At 47.7% G+C, this 19725-nt stretch overlaps 1 protein-coding gene across 2 annotated transcripts; it reads left to right on the top strand.

Annotated features, from left to right (window-relative positions):
* Nucleotides 1-2358: 2358 nt before the first annotated feature.
* On the top strand, nt 2359-18024 carry LOC120383017 (E3 ubiquitin-protein ligase TRIM39-like). Of its 2 annotated transcripts, none has more exons than XM_039500620.1 (7): nt 2359-2491; nt 6496-7305; nt 8741-8836; nt 11722-11952; nt 14546-14568; nt 14656-14762; nt 15697-18024. In XM_039500620.1, the coding sequence occupies exons 2-7, from the start codon at nt 6895-6897 to the stop codon at nt 16218-16220; spliced, it is 1392 nt and encodes a 463-aa protein (XP_039356554.1). In that variant the 5' UTR covers nt 2359-2491; nt 6496-6894; the 3' UTR covers nt 16221-18024. The 2 variants fall into 2 exon arrangements, with proteins under 2 accessions (XP_039356554.1, XP_039356552.1); XM_039500618.1 differs by lacking the exon at nt 2359-2491 and adding an exon at nt 4225-4406 and having other exon boundaries at nt 4516-7305.
* Nucleotides 18025-19725: the final 1701 nt, after the last annotated feature.

Genomic DNA, 19725 nt, shown 5'->3' with positions numbered 1-19725 from the left:
GTTTTGTTGGTTTGTGTGTGTGTGTGTGTGTGTGTGTGTGTGTGTGTGTACAGCTTAAATTGGTTAAAAACACTAACTTTCAGTACTCAGTGTTTCAAAAATGTTAGACTGCCAACCTGTGTCGTAGAGATGTCTTTTGTTTAAAAAAGACCCTATGAATAAAGCTACTTTAAGGGAAATCACTGCTTTGTCCAACCCCGAAGAACTATGAGATCTTTGCTCACCAATTCTCATAAAACTTGTATTTGTCATGTGGTTTTGGTGTCTTTAGTATTACGGTCTATTATAAATAAAGTGCATTTCACTGATTGATTTTAAAATGAAATTAGGAGCTGGAAAAAATGGCCAGTATTTTTTTTAAACCTGTGACAATTATAAACTACTGTATTCTGTCATTTACTTTCTAGAATCTAACGTATAGATTCATAATTCATAGACTTAAGGTCAGAAGGGACCATTATGGTCATCTAGTCTGACCTCCTGCACAACGCAGGCCACAGACTCTCACCCACCCATTCCTGTAACAAACCCCTAACCTATGTCTAAGTTACTGAAGTCCTCAAATTGTGGTTTGAAGACCTCAAGCTGCAGAGAATCCTCCAGCGAATGACCCGTGCCCCATGCTGCAGAGGAAGGCGAAAAACCTCCAGGGCCTCTGCCAATCTGCCCTGGAGGAAAATTCCTTCCCAACCCCAAATATGGTGATCAGTTAAATCCTGAGCATGTGGGCAAGACTCACCAGCCAGCACCCAGGAAAGAATTCTCTGTAGTAACTCAGATCCCAGCCCATCTAACATCCCATCACAGACCATTGGGCCTATTTACCTGCTAATAATCAAAGATCAATTAATTGCCAAAATTAGGCTATCCCATCATACCATCCCCTCCATAAACTTATCAAGCTTAGTCTTGAAGCCAGATATGTCTTTTGCCCCCACTACTCCCCTTGGAAGGCTGTTCCAGAACTTCACTCCTCTGATGATTAGAAACCTTCATCTAATTTCAAGTCTAAACTTCCTAGTGTCCAGCTTATAGCCATTTGTTCTTGTGTCTACATTGGTACTAAGCTTAAATAATTCCTCTTCCTCCCTGATATTTATCCCTCTGATATATTTATAAAGAGCAATCATATCCCCCCTTAGCCTTCTTTTGGTTAAGCTAAACAAGCCAAGCTCTTTGAGTCTCCTTTCGTAAGACAGGTTTTCCATTCCTCGGATCATCCTAGTAGCCCTTCTCTGTACCTGTTCCAGTTTGAATTCATCCTTATTAAACATGGGAGACCAGAACTGCACACAGGATTCCAGATGAAGTCTCACCAGTGCCTTGTATAACAGTACTAACACCTCCTTATCTTTACTGGAAATACCTCGCCTAATGTATCCTAAAACTGCATTAGCTTTTTTAACGGCCATATCACATTGGCAGCTCATAGTCATCCTGTGATTAACCAATACTCCGAGGTTCTTCTCCTTCTGTGTTACTTCCAACTGATGTGTCCCCAATTTATAACCCAAATTCTTGTTATTAATCCCTAAATGCATGACCTTGCATTTTTCACTATTAAATTTCATCCTATTACTATTATTCCAGTTTACAAGGTCATCCAGATCTTCCTGTAGGATATCCCGGTCCTTCTCTGTGTTAGCAATACCTCCCAACTTAGTGTCATCCACAAACTTTATTAGCACATTCCCACTTTTTGTGCCAAGGTCAGTAATAAAAAGATTAAATAAGATTGGTCCCAAACCTGATCCCTGAGGAACTCCACTAGTAACCTCCTTCCAGCCTGATAGTTCACCTTTCAGTATGACCCGTTGTAGTCTCCTCTTCAACCAGTTCCTTATCCACCTTTCAATTTTCATATTGATCCCCATCTTTTCCAATTTAGCTAATAATTCCCCATGTGGAACCATATCAAATGCCTTACTGAAATCCAGGTAAATTAGATCCACTGCGTTTCCTTTGTCTAAAAAATCTGTTACCTTCTCAAAGAAGGAGATCAGGTTGGTTTGGCATGATCTACCTTTTGTAAAACCATGTTGTATTTTATCCCAATTACCATTGACCTCAATGTCCTTAACTACTTTCCTTAACTATATCTAAGTGTAATCTATAGTTCTCCTGTGAAATGCCGGCTATGCAAACCCTTCCGTTGCTGGATCATTCTTGTGTTTTTATTTTAAGTACAAATAAATATGTATAACAAATTAGAAGTATGTAATTAGTAATTTGATATGTCAGGTGGTGCCTTTTTTTGTGTTTGCTCCCCCTGATGTTAGAACCTGGCTATGCCACTGTCTGCAGGGGGCGGTGTCGGGAAACTCCAAAGGGAACGTTTGCCAGATTCCTGAGCAGGTGGCAGCCTGTGAAAGTCGAGGCAGCTCAGGTCAGGAAAAGATCCCAGTGGAGGAGGCACAGGGCAGAGCCACTTCCCCTGGCAGAGCTCTCAGGCAAACTAAAAATATTCAAGCCCATCAGAGAATCATCCCTGGTGAGAAACCCTATAACTGCCCTGAGTGTGGCCAAAGCTTCAGTGTGAGCTCAGAACTTGGTGGTGGAATACTCTACAGGCCTTTTTTGAAAAACTGTCATATAGTCTTAGATTTTAGATCCAAGAGGGTCCACTGTGCTCAGCTACTCAGACTCCTTGCATAGCACAGCCCCGAAGAAAAGGACCCTGACCCCACTAGTTGCAGCTGTCCCTCTCCTCGGATGGCAGTCCGAGCACCGGCCAATGGCTGCGTCTAATCCCCTGGTGATCCCAGCTATACCTAAAGCAGGGAGGGTCAGTGAGTGCATCAGAGGGGGAGGGATGGTAGAACACGGGGGTGGACATGACAAAAATGGCTGATTTTGTCAGGGACAGATCAGGCCTGGTTTGGGCGTAGTACCTCCGGCCTATTCCGACAACAGAGTTAAGGTTGTTGGAGGAATGGTGTGGGAGACTTTGCCTTAACTCTCTGGAAATCAAGAAATACAGGGTTACATTTAGCCACACTCTGAATTGTGGAAAGACAGGAAGCAACAGTGGGCAACCTTAACTCCACATTAGTGCTATTTCTCTCAGTGAATTCAAAAGGGTAATCCCCTCCCCTCCATCCGGCACTTGCCACTGGACTGGTGTTTACCCCTCTAATTCTATGTGAAATGGCCCCATTGTAAAGTAACAAGGCTGGATTTGCTGGAGATACTTTGAGGCCATTACTATTGAAAAGAGGAGCTTTGGGGCGGACGAGTTACCTCTCCCAGATAGGTTCCCCAGGAAGCCATGTGTGTGGGACTCCATTGAAACATACTTACTGTGCTTTCCTTAATCCCCAAACCACTCTCGCTGGATCCATAGATTCATAGATTCATTGACTCTAGGACTGGAAGGGACCTCGAGAGGTCATCGAGTCCAGTCCCCTGCCCTCATGGTAGGACCAAATACTGTCTAGACCATCCCGGATAGACATTTATCTAACCTACTCTTAAATATTTCCAGAGATGGAGATTCCACAACCTCCCTAGGCAATTTATTCCAATGTTTAACCACCCTGACAGTTAGGAACTTTTTCCTAATGTCCAGCCTAAACCTCCCTTGCTGCAGTTTAAGCCCATTGCTTCTTGTTCTATCCTTAGAGGGGAAGGTGAACAAGTTTTCTCCCTCCTCCTGATGACACCCTTTTAGATATCTGAAAACTGCTATCATGTCCCCTCTGAGTCTTCTCTTTTCCAACTAAACAAACCCAATTCTCTCAGCCTTCCTTCATAGGTCATGTTCTCAAGACCTTTAATCATTCTTGATGCTCTTCTCTGGACCCTGTCCAATTTCTCCACATCTTTCTTGAAATGCGGTGCCCAGAACTCGACACAGTACTTCCAGTTGAGGCCTAACCAGCGCAGAGTAGAGCGGAAGAATGACTTCTCGTGTCTTGCTCACAACACATCTGTTAATGCATCCCAGAATCACGTTTGCTTTTTTTGCAACAGCATCACACTGTTGACTCATATTTAGCTTGTGGTCCACTATAATCCCTAGATCCCTTTCTGCCATACTCCTTTCTAGACAGTCTCTTCTCATTCTGTATGTGTGAAACTGATTGTTCCTTCCTAAGTGGAGCACTTTGCATTTGTCTTTATTAAACTTCATCCTGTTTTCCTCAGACCATTTCTCCAATTTGTCCAGATAATTTTGAATTTTGACCCTATCCTCCAAAGCACTTGCACTCCCTCCCAGTTTGGTGTCATCTGCAAACATAATAAGCGTACTTTCTATGCCAATATCTAGGATCCAGAAGAGGAGAGGCAACTCCATCTCTGTTCTCCCCCTCCCAACTAATGTCCCTGGGTCCCCCCGCCCCCGCACCTCCAAGAGATTTTCCTCTCCCCGGGCTGCGGGAACTGAGCATCTGAGCTGCTGGGAGGTGAGTGAGCCCCGGTGCAGCTTCTCTTTGCTTCCCCGCAGAAACCATTTTCTGCAAGGCAGCAAAAGGAATGGGGGGAGTGATGGTGCATTTTTCTGCTGTGCCGCAGTGTCGCAGATTTTCTCCAGGAGTAAAGCTTGTCAGCCAGCTCACCACAGAAAGAAGTATCAGCTACAGACTGCACTACTCCAGTACCATCTACTGGCTCCTTTGGGGAATGCAGCATGGAAATTCAAAGATAGAGGCCACCCTGGATCCTATGTGGTTGTCCGTGAGACCCTTTGGAAGAGCATAAAAGAAGAGACAAGGGCCATATGCTCTTTCTGTCTCTCTCTCCACACTCTCATCCATTCAACTAAAGCGACTGGATACTACCACAATCTGCCCCAGGAAGGATGCTGGCAATGGCATAGTGTATTGAAGACAAGTTGTAGACACTTCAAGCAACAAACACCAGAGCAGAACTCTCAGCCTGAACTCAGCCCTTAACTAGAAACGTGGGAGTTAGAAGGATCCTGGTGCAGTGCCGGAGCAGACAGCTGAAACCAGAAATAATGGAATAGACTAAACCATTGGAAAGGTTCAGAAAAGAGCTAAAAGAATGATCTGAGCAGATTAATTCCCTAGCTTTCTCCAGAACCTGGGGGCTTTTAGTGCTCCCGCCAACTGCCTCTGTGCTCACTAGATATCCTAGCTCAGATCGTTCATTTTTCCTCCTTTCAGAAACAACTCAGCAAGACCTGAATTTTGGCTAGCATCTTGGGCCAGTAACATCAGTGGGGTTACTCCTGATTTACACTGGGATGAGTGAGAGGGGAATCAGACCCAGTGGCTCCAAACTGATTTAGTTAAACCAGTGCAAAAGTCAGTGTAGAGATGCTAATTTCACTATCTTATTTTGATTTTTAGTGTAAACTGATTGGAAACAGATTAAAGTTAAATTGGAATAAGCTGCTCTTCAACTGAAATAAGAATAGCAGTCATGAAGAATGTCTACACAGGGGTTTGCAACAGTTCAGCTAAACTGGTTTAATTAAACCCAGGCTTGCCCAGCACAATTTTAGCCCCATGAGCAGGCATCAATTGAACCAGGCTCTGAGACTTGATGCTGCGGGTTTTTTTATTGTGGTGTGGACAGAACCCATGAGACACCCCTAAAGGCCACAGTCACTTTTGAAAATGGAACATAGGTTCCTAAGTCACCTATGTGCTTTATCCTTGATCTTTACAACTGGGGGAGAATCGCCTGCCCCAAATATGAGCAGTGGGGGCAAGGAACCTAAGTGGCTTCATGATTGAGCTTGATAAGTTTATGGAGGGGATGGTACGATGAGCCTGCCTACAATGGCATGTAGCCGATATGCAATGACTAGTAGCAAATATCCCCAACGGCTAATGATGAGAGACTAGATGGGGAGGGCTCTGAGTTACTATAGATAATTCTTTCCCAGGTGCCTGGATGGTGGGTCTTGCTGAAATGCCCAGGGTCTAACTGATCACCATATTTGGGATCAGGAAAGAATTTTCCATTCTCAGATTGGCAGACACCCTTGCAACTTTAGATTTGTGTAAATGGTGGATTCTCTGTAACTTGAAGTCTTGAAACCATTATTTGAGGATTGCAATAACTCAGCCAGTGGTTATGGATCTATTACAGGAGTGGGTGGGTGAGGTTCTGTGGCCTGTAATGTGCAGGAGGTCAGACTAGATGATCATGATGGTCCCTTCTGGCCTTTCTATGAATCTATTCAGGTCACATTATCAAGCTTTTATCTGCAACCACGAGGGCTAGAAACTTGCTTTTGTTTCAAATAAAGCTGCATGTCTCACACATTCACATGACTCCTGGAGATGGGGCTTTAAGGAAAACATCAAATATTGTGAGACTTAGATAAAATCACCAGGGTTTTCAACAGAGGGGAATTATTTATATTTACTTGGTAAGATGACAGATCAGCGCAAACAGTTTCACAAGCTCTGAGTTTTATTTGGGATTTTGTTTTAAATGGGTTTGTTTTTCTAGCAGGGCAAAAAGGTTTACAATGATAAAAGGAAGGGAGTGAAATTCATAGAGCTCTTGGTCCTTCAGTTTTCAGACAGAATCAGGATGTGTTGCAGGTGGTGGAGATCTTAATAAAGGATGGAGTTCCAACCATCGGATGTGTCCTGACTATCTGATTGCCCATGGAGTCATTTGTCTTTCTGCTCCCACTGCACTCCCTGCCTGAGTTGACTGTCAAACTGCCAGCTGTTATGCTGTTACCTGACACTAATTGCATATGGTTAGATATGAAGCTGGGCTGGGAATGATCAGCATCTGGATGGATGCCAGAGAAGGCTGTGAAAGCCACAGGGGGCGGCGACTTGGGGCAGTGATCCATTCTTAGATCAGCAAAGTAACAACCTGCTCCTGGCACTCCAGCTGTTGACCCGTGTTTCCCAAGGCAGGAAAGCGAAAGCTGACTCAGCTCTACTCCCCGGAGGCACCATGAACCCAGCCCTGCGCTGCCCCCGCGGGGTTGTTTGTTCGAGCTGCCAGGGCCCCTATAAGATCCCGGTGACCTTTAAAGGGTGCAAGCACAAGTTCTGCCGCTTCTGTGTCATCCCCTTCAAGGGGGAGTCGGGCACAGCCACCTCCTGCCCCCTGTGCCACAAGGCCCCTAGGCACGAAGAGGACAAGCCCCAGGGGCAGCCAGGCAGCGGGGCAGATGAAACTGAAAAAGTCAGTCTGGAAGTGGGCGAAGAACCTGAGGTGGAGCGGGAGTGCCGGGAACATCAGGCGGTTCTGGACCTGTTCTGCACAGAGGATCAAACCCCCATCTGCATGAGCTGCAGGGACTCCCAGGCTCACGGTGCTCACACTGTGGTTCCCATTGAGGAGGCTGCCCAGGAGTACAAGGTAGGATGCTGCTGTGCCTCTGCTCTGTGCCTCTGCTTTTCAGCCTGTCCCTGTAGCTGGCAGCAGTGACAGTGAAATTCAGCACAAAGCCCAGGCACCACTTACACGAGACACCTCCTGCCCCACACCTCTGCCCTGCGCTGCTGCCAGCCCTAGGGAGGGACACAGAAGCCTGGCCATAGCGCCCATGAGCCAGGAAACAGCTGTGCCTGAGAAATACTCTGCCCTGCCTGCTCTAACTGCACTCCCACCAGGCCTGTGTCCTCCTCTTACCTTGTGTTCCATTGTTGTGTGGCTGGACCAGTGGTGGATGGCTGCTTGGGGCAATGAGGCCTGTGCCTAGGGGCCCTGGCCAATTTGGGGCCCCCAGACCCCCCCCCAGGGTCTGAAGGAGCTGGGGCCCTCGGGCACAGTGCATCTCTGGTCTTAGGGCTGCATAAAGATCAAAGCCAGAAGGGGTCACCAAATATCTAGTCTGAGCGCCTGTGTATCACAGGCCACCAACAGCTCCCAGCACCTGCACTCTAACCCCTCTACTGAAATTAGACCCAAGTATGACATCCACTGGTGCCAATTAGGGGGTCTGCAGGTGGTGAATGCTCCCCTTCCCCCAGGCTTTTCCACTTGTTCCAAGTTTAACAGGCTGTGAAGTCGGGGGGACGGGGCAAGGCAAGGCCCCTTTAAACAACTGAAATTAGTACAGCTGCTGCTGGAGCGGTCGGAGCATTTCTCTGGCTGAGGGTCGCAGTGCCATTGAAATTTGACTGGGCTGCCCCTGCCTACAGCAGGGAAAGGCCAAGCTGCAGTGAGTGCCGTTGTGTCTTGACGCACGGGCAGTCTGCTGAGAACTTTACTCCCTGCAGCACCAGCTCATGCACCACGTGGGTAAGAGAGAGAGGAGACTCCTGGCCGAGGGAGATCTGGCGTCCCTGGCGGGGGGCAGGGGACCAGAACAAGGTTCTTGCTTCGGGGTGGGGACCAGAATTTGCGCCCCGACAAGAAGTGTCTGAATTGGCACCGTTGATTTCAACCCCCAGGAAACTAAGCTATTGTGTATCACAGGTAGAGAATAGGAAGGAGCAAGGTGCAGCACTGCTAAGGCCCCTGCAGTAGCCAGATATTGATTGAGTGAGATATATCTAGATGATCCATGCCCCACACTGCAGCGGAAGGTGGTGATGGCTGCAAAAGTGAGTTTATGTATACATTTAAATAAATTAGTTAATTCACGCACTAATTTCTCCATGCAAAGGCTTATTGTAAGGGTGTCAGTTGTGGTGTTTTGTGTGTGTGTATATGTGTGTGCACATGCACAACCATTGCACACCCGTTCTTCTGATGCAATGCTTTTGCACTTTGCCTTTGCAAATTTGGCCTGTGTGTGGTGATTTTCTATGATTTAAGGAGAGCTCACTAGCTGTGCTTTTCTTGACAGAGGAAGCTGCAGACAGCAGTGGAGCTCCTGAAAAAGCAGACGGAGGAAGCTTGGGAGCTGAAATACCAGGAGGGAAAGAAGACAGCTGATTGGAAGGCAGGGCCCCATGGTTTTAACCATTCACAAGCCTGCTGCCACTGCAGGATTTCTGGGGGTTCTGGCAAAAGCCTGCAAGGAGGAGGCTATGTCCCTTTGGGATTAGCCATGCATGAGGGCAGATGTAGTGCCTGATTTTTTCGGTGGGGTTTAGCATCCCTGGCTCCCACTTGGTTGGGTCCCCAGCCCTTCTGGGAATCAGCCTCCCCACCCCACCTCCTAGGGTGACCAGATGTCCCGATTTTATAGGGACAGTCCCGGTATTTGGGGCTTTGTCTTATATAGGCGCCTATTTATCCCCCATCCCCTGTCCCGATTTTTCACACTTGCTGTCTGGTCACCCTACCACCCCGCAGCAGCTCATAATTCGCAGCAACCCTATAATTGTGAAACACGTTCTCATTCTGCAGGTTCTGCTGCCATCGTGTGGCCATTTGATGTAATTGCTTTCCAGTTAGCACTTCCTATATGTCCCCCCACCCCGACTACTGCAAGATACCGATATTACTTACTTGTATCCTTATAGCACCAAGAAGCCGCACCCATGATCAAGGCACCATAGCACTAGGGTGCACTCCAGACGGGGAGCTCTCAAGGTCCCTTCCAGCCCTACATTTCTGCAATGCTCTGATAAGGGAACGCTCTTGCCCCCAGAGAGTTTAAAATCGAAATAGACATAGGGTGGGAGTTGCAGCAAAGGCACAGAGATTTTCCCAGGGTCACCCAGTGGCTCGCCGGTGGAGTAGGGAATAGAATCCAGATGTCCCGAGTCCCAGTTCAGTGCCTGATAGGGACACAGGACCAGAAGGAACCTCCTGGGTCACTGAGTCCAGCCCTTATAACAAGCCACCCCATCAGCGCATCCTGTTCGTAAACTGACTAAGCGCCATCTGCAAACCGGTCAGGTTGTTTGCCCCCACTGCTCTTACTGGGAAGCTGTTCCAGAGCCTTGCTCCTCCGATGGTTTAGAAACAGCTTCTTCCCATCCACCAGGCCCAGTGATTCTCGTCGCACACATAGACCAGAAACGCCGATGCAGCTGCATCTCCGTTCTTTTTTTTTTAATTAAAAATACTGGTCGCTTAAAACCTGTTTGTCAATTGTAAGACGGGAAGTGTCAAGCGATGACGAGCAGGTGTCGCTGTGTGACAAGAAGGGGCTATTTTCTGGAGTGAATCGCGTCAAGGGAACCTAGTAACTCACGCTTGATTGATGGGCGAAAACATCCCAGGTGCTGTGTAAAGAGATGGAATCCCTGCTTGATGTGTGCTTTGGAGCAGGTTAAAACTGCACAGCATGGAGAAAGGAGCAAGACACTGAAAAGCCCATAAAATTTCCAAGTTCTGTATTTGCCTGCTCCACAGCTAGGGCTCCTATGCACTGTGATAAGCCAATTAATAATAGTCTTCGGGGCTTTAATATGTGATGTTCATCCCATGGCAAAAAAACCAAGAACAACAGCTGCCCACCACTGGACTGCACACCATGGCTTTGGTTACTGTGCCATGTAATGGTTTTTAATTAACATTGCTGGTCATAGGTGTTGAATTCCCCTCTGCATGGTGGATGCTTGACCCTCCCCGCCCCTACCCTGCCCTGCCCTCCCTCTGCCCCAATTCCACCCCTTCCCCAAAGTCCCCGCCCCTTCCCACCCCATTCCATCCCCTTCCCCCAAGTCCCCACCCCTGCCCCGCCTCTTCTCCACCTCCTCCCCTGAGCACGCCATGTCCCTTCTCCTTCCCCTCCCTCCTGGAAAGTCCTAAGCGCCGCCAAACAGCTGTTAGGCGGCAGAGGGGTGGGAAATGCTGGGAGGGAGGGGGAGGAGCAGGAATGTGGCGTGCTGGGAAGGGGGGAGAAGGAGGTGGGGAGGGGGGAGCTTGGCTGCTGTTGGGTGCGGAGCACCCACTAATTTTCCCCCGAGTTGGCAGCTATGTTGCTGGTTAGTAATACAGGAGACCCAACCAGGCTCAGGGACCCCTGTATGCTCTAGTGTCTAGAGAAAGGGGTTCTCAAACTGTGGATTGGGATCCCAAAGCAGGTCGTGACCCTGTTTTAATGGGGTCGCCAAGGCTGGTTTAGACTTGCTGGGGCTCAGGGCCAAAGCTGAAGCCTGAGCTGCATTGCCCAGGGCTGAAGCCAAAACCCTTGGGTTTCCGCCCTGGGCGGCGGGGCTCAGGTTACAGACCCCCTGGCTGGAGCTGAAGCCCTGGGTGGTGGGGCTCAGATTACAGGCCCCCTGGCTGAAGCTGAAGCCCTGGGGTGGTGGGGCTCAGGTGGGCTCAGGCTTCACACCCCCTCCTGGGGTCATGTAGTAATTTTTGTTGTCAGAAGGGGGTGAATGAATTGCAATGAAGTTTGAGAATCTCTGAGCACTGAACTGAGGGTCTGGAAAAACTGGTTTCTATTTCTTGCTCTGGCCTGCTGGGTGACCCTGACCTATCACATCCCTGCTCTGTGCCTCAGTTTCCCAATCTGTAAAATGGGGTTCTAAGTGTACTCCTCTTAGTACACTTAGAACTCTACTGATGCAAATTGCTAAACAATGACACCTAGCTCTTACATAGCACTTTTCATCCATAGAGCTCAAAGCTAAGAACTGTGTATTACTATGCTGGACACCATCCACACACTGTGTAAGCAACAGCCCGTGCCCAAAGAACTAACAATCTAAAGAGTCAAGACACACAAAGGTGGGGGAGGAAACAGAGGTAGAGGTGAAATGATTTGGTTGAAGTCGCATAGCGGCTCAGTGGCAGAACAAGTAGAACCTTCCAGGGCTATTCACTGGGCCATGTTGCATCTCTACCCTCTCTACATTTATCCCCACCACAAACTGGCTGATATTTTTCTGTGGTTGTTTTCGATTCTTTTTACCTTTAACGAAGGCGAAGACGCACTATCAGAGAATGTGCATCGAGATCGAATTTGAGAAGCTGCACGAGTTCCTGAACGAGGAAGAGGAGCAGCTGCTGCGGAAACTGAGGAAGGAGGAGAAAGAGACCCTGAAGAAGCTGCATGGGAATATAATAAAGCTCTCAGAACAGTGCTCCTCTCTGCAGAAGCTGATCACGGTGATAGAGGAGAAGTGTCAGCAACCGGCTGCCGCATTGCTGAAGGTGAGAAACTCCCCCGCCCTGTCAATCCATGCAGAATTAACAGGTATCACACACCATTGGCATTGGATCTAATGACCAAGGAAGAAATAGCTATTTCAGTTTTATTGTTACCTAAATAATAAAACCCCAGGCTGGAGGGTCCATCTGCTCCAGAATTTCTCTTGCTTTGTTAGAGGAAAGTTCCCATGTGCTTTGCGAGAGCTGCCATGTCACCATCCTCCATAGGATCAGTGCTGCTGATGAAAGATTGCTAGAGAATTGTTGCTCTTCTACCCTTTCTCCCGTGTCCCATGTGCAATCTTTGTAGACATCCATGTGTCTGCAGCTGCTCCATAGTTGAGCTTGCACAGCCTCCTCTGCCCACAGGCCCACGAGACCCAATATCTCCTGTCTGCTCCAGGCAGAAGCACATCTGGAGCATGTAGCCGATATGTTCGGCTGGGCAGCTGCGGACAACAAGGCAGAGGTGCTAGATGTGGTTGCCCAGCTGGGCAATCAGGAAAAAGGCCCTTCAAAAATATGCAGGAATTGCAAAGGAGGTGGGGTGGCTTCGGGTCTCTGTGACCCCTGAGCAGTGGAGTTCGCAGTTTTGACCAGAGTGGTCACTGTCGGGCATTGTAGGATAGCTGCTGGAGGACTGTTAGGGTCAACATAGGTCACGCAGTGTCTACACTCGCTCTGCATTGATCATGGCTCACCACAGGGGCATGCACAGGGGAGGGCAAGCAGAGGCATGGGCCCCAAAAAAATCTGTATGTCCCTGCAGCCTGGGAAGGGAGGAAGCAGCAGGGTGGCTGGCTGCTGGCTGAGCTCCTCCTCCCCACAGCCCTATAGCCGCTGCTTCTCCTTCCCTGTTGCTGGAGTCCCACATGTTGTCTTTGCCTCCAGCCCCTGACTCACCTCACCCATTTGGGGAGGCTAGCCCCCAGCCCACCCCTTCTGCCTGAGGCCCCCTCCCCCGCCCAAGCGCCCCTGCCCCCGAGCATCAGCCCTGCCCAGCCCTGGGCTGCCCGAGCGCTCCCAGCCCCGGAGTGCCAGGTGGCATGGCCCCAGCCCCAGAGCACCAGATGGCACGGCCCAGCGCCCCCAGCGCCCCCAGCCCTGGAGTGCCAGGCAGTGCAGCCCCAGTTCCCTCAGCCCCAAGGCTGGGTGGCCCGAGCACCAACCCCAGCCACCCTGAGTCTCAGGCCACAGGCCAGCCCCCCCGCCCCGCCCCAGTCTAGGCCACAAGGGGAAAGAGTGGGAAATAGGAGGGGGCCTCGGGGAGGTGGGCCACACCTGGCTGTTTGGGGAGGCTGAGCCACCACTGGCCTGTGATACCCCCCACCCATGCTTGCACATGCTGCTGGCTCACCGCTGTTCAGGGAGGTGGTTTCAGTGTCACCATAAAGGGCCACTTACATTGGCTGGAGACACGTGCGCAAATAGGTTTGACACAAGGTGATGTACATCGATCTAACTCTGTAACATGGACCAAGACCAAGGTCTTCCAGGGCAGTGGTATAGGTGAATGAAGAAGGATATTTTTGAGATTAAAGCACTGGCACAGGACTCACAAGACCTGGGCCCGATTCCCTGCTCTGCCACAGATCTCCTGTGTGCCCCGGGGCAAGTTACTTAATGCCTCTCTTTGTAGAATGGGGTTAATACCAGTATAACCCAACCGGTGTTTGCAAGAGTAAATTCACTGGGTGTGATCCTCAGCTGGTGAGGATCTGTGTTTCACTGATGTTGGTGGAACTCCACTGATTTTCACCAGCTGAGGAGCTGGTCTATTAATATTTATGAGGTGACCAGACACTAGGGTGATGGGAGTCATTCTATGAAAACAGGGGCAGTGGGAATCACAGGCAATGGGAGGCTAAGCCTCCCCTAACCCAGGCTGTGGCCCTGCCCATGCTCTGCTCCAAGGACCCGTCTCCCTCCCCCACTCCCTTGAAGCCGACCGGGGCTCAGGTCCAGCCAGCGGCCTGGAGCTTGGGGCTCAGGCTGGTAGCCCAGGGTCAGGGCGGCCAGGGGCTGGGGTGGCTTGGGACAGCTAGTGGCCTAGGTCAGGCCAGTGGCCCAGGGCAGGGAAGGAGTTTGGGGCTCTGGTGGGTGATGGGGGCAGGGCCTCAGGCAGAAGGGGTGGGGCCAGAGGACTAGCCTCGCCGAAGAGGGAGTTCATGCATCACCCGTGCATACAACCTGATGCACGCTTTCTATACTCCACCTATGCACTGTATACAGCGTGTCTAAAAGCTCTTAGGACCAGCTCCTCAAAGGCATTTAGGTACCTAACTCCCAATGGGACTTAACCACTTACCCAGCAGTAACACATTTTCAGCGTAGGAACAGAGAAGGGAAACTGAGAGGTTGGTGTCCCTGCAGGGGCAGAGTTAAGGTTATTCGGGAGTCTTTAACAATGCTTTTCCATACTCTCATATGTATGGGAGCTCAGAAGAGCTATAGAATGCAAAGTTATTGTTGAGTTTTACAGTTAAAGGAAGGATCTAGTTTATGATGCAAATAGTGTGGAAATAAAAATCAGTGAATATTGGTTTCCTCCTGTCACTGCAGAATGTGAATTCCTCTTTCCATTTTCTCCTTTTAGGATGCGAAAGACACATTGACCAGGTACTTTTGCATTGACTCTGGTTAGAAACTTTGCATAAATGTTTGTCCTGAGCCCAGGAGTGATAAATTGGGCTGTGTTCTTCTTAGGAGTGAAAATATTCAAGTGCAGGAACCTGAAGCTGTGTTTACTGAACTGAAGAACATATACAACATTCCTAGCATTGATATTATTGACATTCTAAGGAAATTCAAAGGTAAGTGAAGACTCTTCCTATATTCAGGTCCCCAGATGTTTCATGATCCTTGCACCATGGAATTTGCCATGAAATTCAAACCTTAACCTCAGAACTGTTCTCCAGACAATCAGTTTCCATTTAAAAAAAAAATTAAAAACAGCTCACATGATTAGCAAGAAAATATTATAAATGCAATCTGAGGGTAAACTGAAGCAGTGATTTTTGCCTGAGTCTGCAGATAGCTTGACTCAATAGCTCTAAGAGTAGGGAATTGCTCTTATTCATCTCAATGGAGTGTCGACTCTGTAACCTAATGGTAGTGATATAGGAGGTGACATTACCTATTTCACTGCCAAGCATTTTGCACAGAAACATCCGGCTAATGTTGGCTTGCTTATCCCACAATGCCAAACTGCCTCCTGGTGCTTAAAGCCCCAAGTTCCAAAGCTTTCAGCTCCCTCTTCTGAACACCACCTATGATGCCAGCGTTGGAGCAGAGATCTACAGCACACTGTGAACTGAAAAGTGCTGATCTTGGTATGTTAAGACAATTCTCATATAGTCCAAAGCCCACTGAAGTATATGGGACTCTGCCCTCTGGCATTGAATGAGGCCCCAAGCAGACCTGGTCTAAGTAAGGTAATACAGGGCAAGAGAAAAGGAGTCATATCCTCCTTTTTACAGAAGGGAACCTGAGATGCAGAGTTTAAGTGATTCACCCATGTCACACAAGCAGTCTGTGGTAGATCTGTAAATTGAACCTGGATCCGTTGGCTCTGTATCCACAAACCCAACTTTCCTTTGCTCCTTGCCACCCACCACAGCCCAGTTTAACTTTCATGACTCATGTAGCTGAAATATTAATGGAGCTGCAGTTTAATTTCCCTTTAATCACCATGACCAATCCTTGTCCCCAGCAGTGACTGTGACATTTTCTCTCTTTTTTCTCCAGTGGATGTGACTCTCGACCCAGACACGGCTCACCCCAACCTCATCCTGTCTGAGGACAGGAGAAGCGTGACACACGGAGGCACGCGACAGGAGCTGCCCGGCAATCCTGAGCGATTCGATCCTTATATCATGGTGCTGGGCTCCAGGAGGTTCACGTCAGGGAGGTGTTACTGGGAGGTGGAGGTGGGAGACAAGGTGGAGTGGGATGTGGGGGTGTGCAGGGAATCTGTGGGCAGGAAGGGGCAGGTTATATTGTCTCCTAGCAATGGATTCTGGAGAGTCTGGTTGAGGAATGGAGATAAGTACAAGGCCCTGATCTCCCACCCAACCCCACTCACTGTCAGTGTGCGGCCCAGCCGGGTAGGGATTTTCCTAGACTACAAGGCAGGCGAGATCTCATTTTACAATGTGACAGACAGGACCCATCTGTATTCATACAGCGGAGCCTTCTATGGGGTTCTGCGGCCTTTCTTCAGCCCTGGCCTCAATCGGGGAGGTGGGAACACTGCTCCGCTGACAATCTAGAAGTCTCTGGGCTAGCTCCAGTAGGAATCAAAGACACACACATGGAAGGAGCACCAAGTAAAAAAACTCCCCCCTCCACCAATACCTCCCCCCACTCTCACACTCTCCTCCTGCTGGGGCTCTGATCTGGCTCCATGGCGAAGGGGCCACTGCGGTGGTGAGGAATGCAGGAGTAGATTTGGTCCCAACCCATGTGGCAGGAGATGGTGAAGTGGGATACAGACTATGTTGATTGCCCAAGGGATTTCTGGGGCAGGAAAGTAGCCGTGAAAAAATATGTAGCAAAATGATCACTCATTTGGCTAACTTTTAGAAAAAGTGACTAATGGGGGGAAAAAAAGCCCAAGAAAAGTTGGTGACAATTTTACTCTTTTTTTAAATCACAAGTTTTATTAAGTGTTTTTCACCAAAATGTTGACATTTGAAGTAGTTTTGACCAGCTCCATACATGGCTGAAAAACACAGGCTGTGGGGAATTCAGAAAAAATGTTGTCAAATTCCCCCCCCCTTTTTTTTTAAATCAAACATTTGACTTTTTCATTGCTCTTTCAAAAGCAGCTCTTGTGATCAATGATTTCTGAGGTGTCTCGGTTTTGTTAACGCCCAACCAGAGATGCCTTAAAGCAGCCACACTGTTTTCAGAGGGAGTTAGCTGAGCAGTCTCTTTCCTGGTGGCTGAATTGGGGCACTCAAAATCGAAGGTACTGAAATTTTAGGCACTGGTCCTGCAAACACCTAAGCACTTGCTTAACTTTGTGCAAGTAGGTAATGACATTAGTGTGTCCTGCAGGTAACTTCAATGGGACTGCTTACATGTGCAGAGTTAAAAATCATGCCGTTGTAGGGACAGGGACTTTAGGCCACTAAAATTGAATGATAAGATAATGACAGCGAATGATGCTAGGAACACTGGGGAAATGTCACACTATGAACCCTAAAATGATTGTTTTTCTTGATTCTGCTGCTGAAGAGAAAAAAAAATCCAAAAGCTGCCTTTAATGGCATAACATTAGATTTTGCATATGTGTATGAAGCTACCTTTGCTAAGGAGCTGGCACATTCCACAAGATTTTGCAAGAGATCTGCAGATGTGTCTAACTTCAAAGCCTAAAACTACAGCTGATCAAAAATAAGAGCTATTTAAACAGTTTTTAGAATGGATTCCCATTAAATTTGTGTGGCTAAATCCCAACTGTGCTTTAAAAATTTTCAAATATTGTTTTCTAGAGGTACAAGTTTGTTCAGCACTGAAACTGAAGTTTCATCACTTAAATATCCCACCATTTAAAACTTGCAGTATTCAGGTTTCTGGAGTACAGGCAAGTCTCATCTTACACAGGGATTCCGTTCCGCAGTTAGCGCGTAAAGCGAAAACCTCATATAGTGAAACACTCATTGAGTTGAATGGCGGGCGGAATTGCCTGCATTACAGATGCAGTTTTTATATTGTTATTTTTCTTTTTTTCCCGTTTTTACCGACCGCACAAAGCTGAATTTGTGCATGTTAAATACGCCTAAGATGCGACTTGCCTGTAACAGCATGCCAGTCTGATCCTCTGAACCAACAGATTTCAGACAGCAGCTGTGTTCGTCTGTATCCGCAAGTACTCCTGTTCTTTTTTTGAATCAACAGCAAGCCTGCTATTGTCCATCGGGTCTGGAACAGAGCTCAAAACTAATCTACCAGAGACTTGAGCAATAATTTTTGTGTGTCTATACTGTAAAAATATTTAAAACAATGGGCTGGCAATAGGCAAAATAAACCACAGTTAAGATTGTAGTTAAATTGTGGTTCAGTGCTGAATTCTGTGAAATCAATGAAAAATAAAATGCATAATTTTTTAACACTTTGTATCTGCCATTATCAAAACATTTTTACGTCGATATCTTGGGGGGCAAAGAATTAAGATCATATTTTATAAGTCAGAATGTCTTTAGACGAGTGGTGCTCAATCTTATTACACAGGAGGGCCATATAAATCCAAGTACAACCTTGTGTAGACCAAACAGATTGTGCATATTTTAATAAGATTTAAAGTTCTCCATATTGATTTATATTTTAAGTTCAGTTTGTTTCATATGTATTTAGATAGTTTTCTTCTATGTACAGTTTTGTCTGTTTAATGACAAAACACTAATGAATTGGCCGTTAGTATATTGTGTTGAAGCAGGCTGCGGGCCTTATGTAATGCTCTGGTGGTCTGTGTATGGCCCGTGGGCCATAAATTGGGTACCCCTGCTTTAGACAATGAGGGTAATTAACCACTGGAACAATTTATCCAGGGTCATGGTGATACAAGAGGCTTTTTAGCTGCTCTGATCATGTGTAAGAAATGCAGCACCCAGGATAGAGGCATGCAGTTACACAGAGCTGAAAACAAGCAGAGAGGGAGAAACATCATGGAATTTGACTTACACAAATTAGCATAACAAAGGTGGTGACAGTATCATAATACTTAGGCATGCATACAAGTGTAGTTAAAGATTTAAGGCTTTTTATAAGTAGCACTTAATGATAATTTAAAGTAGGTTTAGCTAGAAATCCAAAATGGAGGACTGAGGCTGAATTGACCAATGGTAAACAGAAGATTGGGATCTGGCCTCTCTCCGGCCCTTCTTTTAGCATCTCCAAAAAACAAGCTCCCAAACAACTCCATGGAAAAATCATGGAGCAGGTCCTCAGGGAATCAATTCAGAAGCCTTAGAGGAGAGGAAAGTGATCAGGAACAGTCAGCATGGATTCACCAAGGGCAAGTCATGCCTGACTAACCTAATTGCCTTCTATGAGGAGATAACTGGCTCTGTGGATGAGGGGAAAGCAGTGGACGTGTTATTCTTCGACAAAGCTTTTGATACAGTCTCCCACGGTATTCTTGCCAGCAAGTTAAAGAAGTATGGGGTGGATGAATGGACTATAAGGTGGATAGAAATCTGGCTAGATCGTCAGGCTCAACGGGTAGTGATCAACGTCTCCATGTCTAGTTGGCAGTTGGTATCAAGCAGAGTGCCCCAAGGGTCGGTCCTGGGGCCGGTTTTGTTCAATATCTTCATTAATGATCTGGAGGATGGTGTGAACTGCACCCTCAGCAAGTTTGCAGATGACACTAAACTGGGAGGAGTGGTTGATACGCTGGAGGGTAGGGATAGGATACAGAGGGACCTAGACAAATTAGAGGATTGGGCCAAAAGAAATCTGATGAGGTTCAACAAGGACAAGTGCAAAGTCCTGCACTTAGGATGGAAGAATCCCATTCACTGTTATAGACTAGGGACCGAATGGCTAGGCAGCAGTTCTGCAGAAAAGGATGTAGGGGTTACAGTGAACGAGAAGCTGGATATGAGTCGACAGTGTGCCTTTGTTGCCAAGAAGGCTAACGGCATTTTGAGCTGTATAAGTAGGGGCATTGCCAGCAGATCGAGGGACGTGATCATTTCCCTCTATTCAGCATTGGTGAGGCCTGATCTGGAGTAGTGTGTCTAGTTTTGGGCCCCACACTACAAGAAG

The sequence above is a fragment of the Mauremys reevesii genome, linkage group 15 (assembly GCF_016161935.1).
Source record: "Mauremys reevesii isolate NIE-2019 linkage group 15, ASM1616193v1, whole genome shotgun sequence".
Lineage (NCBI taxonomy): Eukaryota > Metazoa > Chordata > Testudines > Geoemydidae > Mauremys > Mauremys reevesii.
Note: the sequence above shows the minus strand (reverse complement) of the source record. Positions and strands in the feature narration are given on the sequence as shown.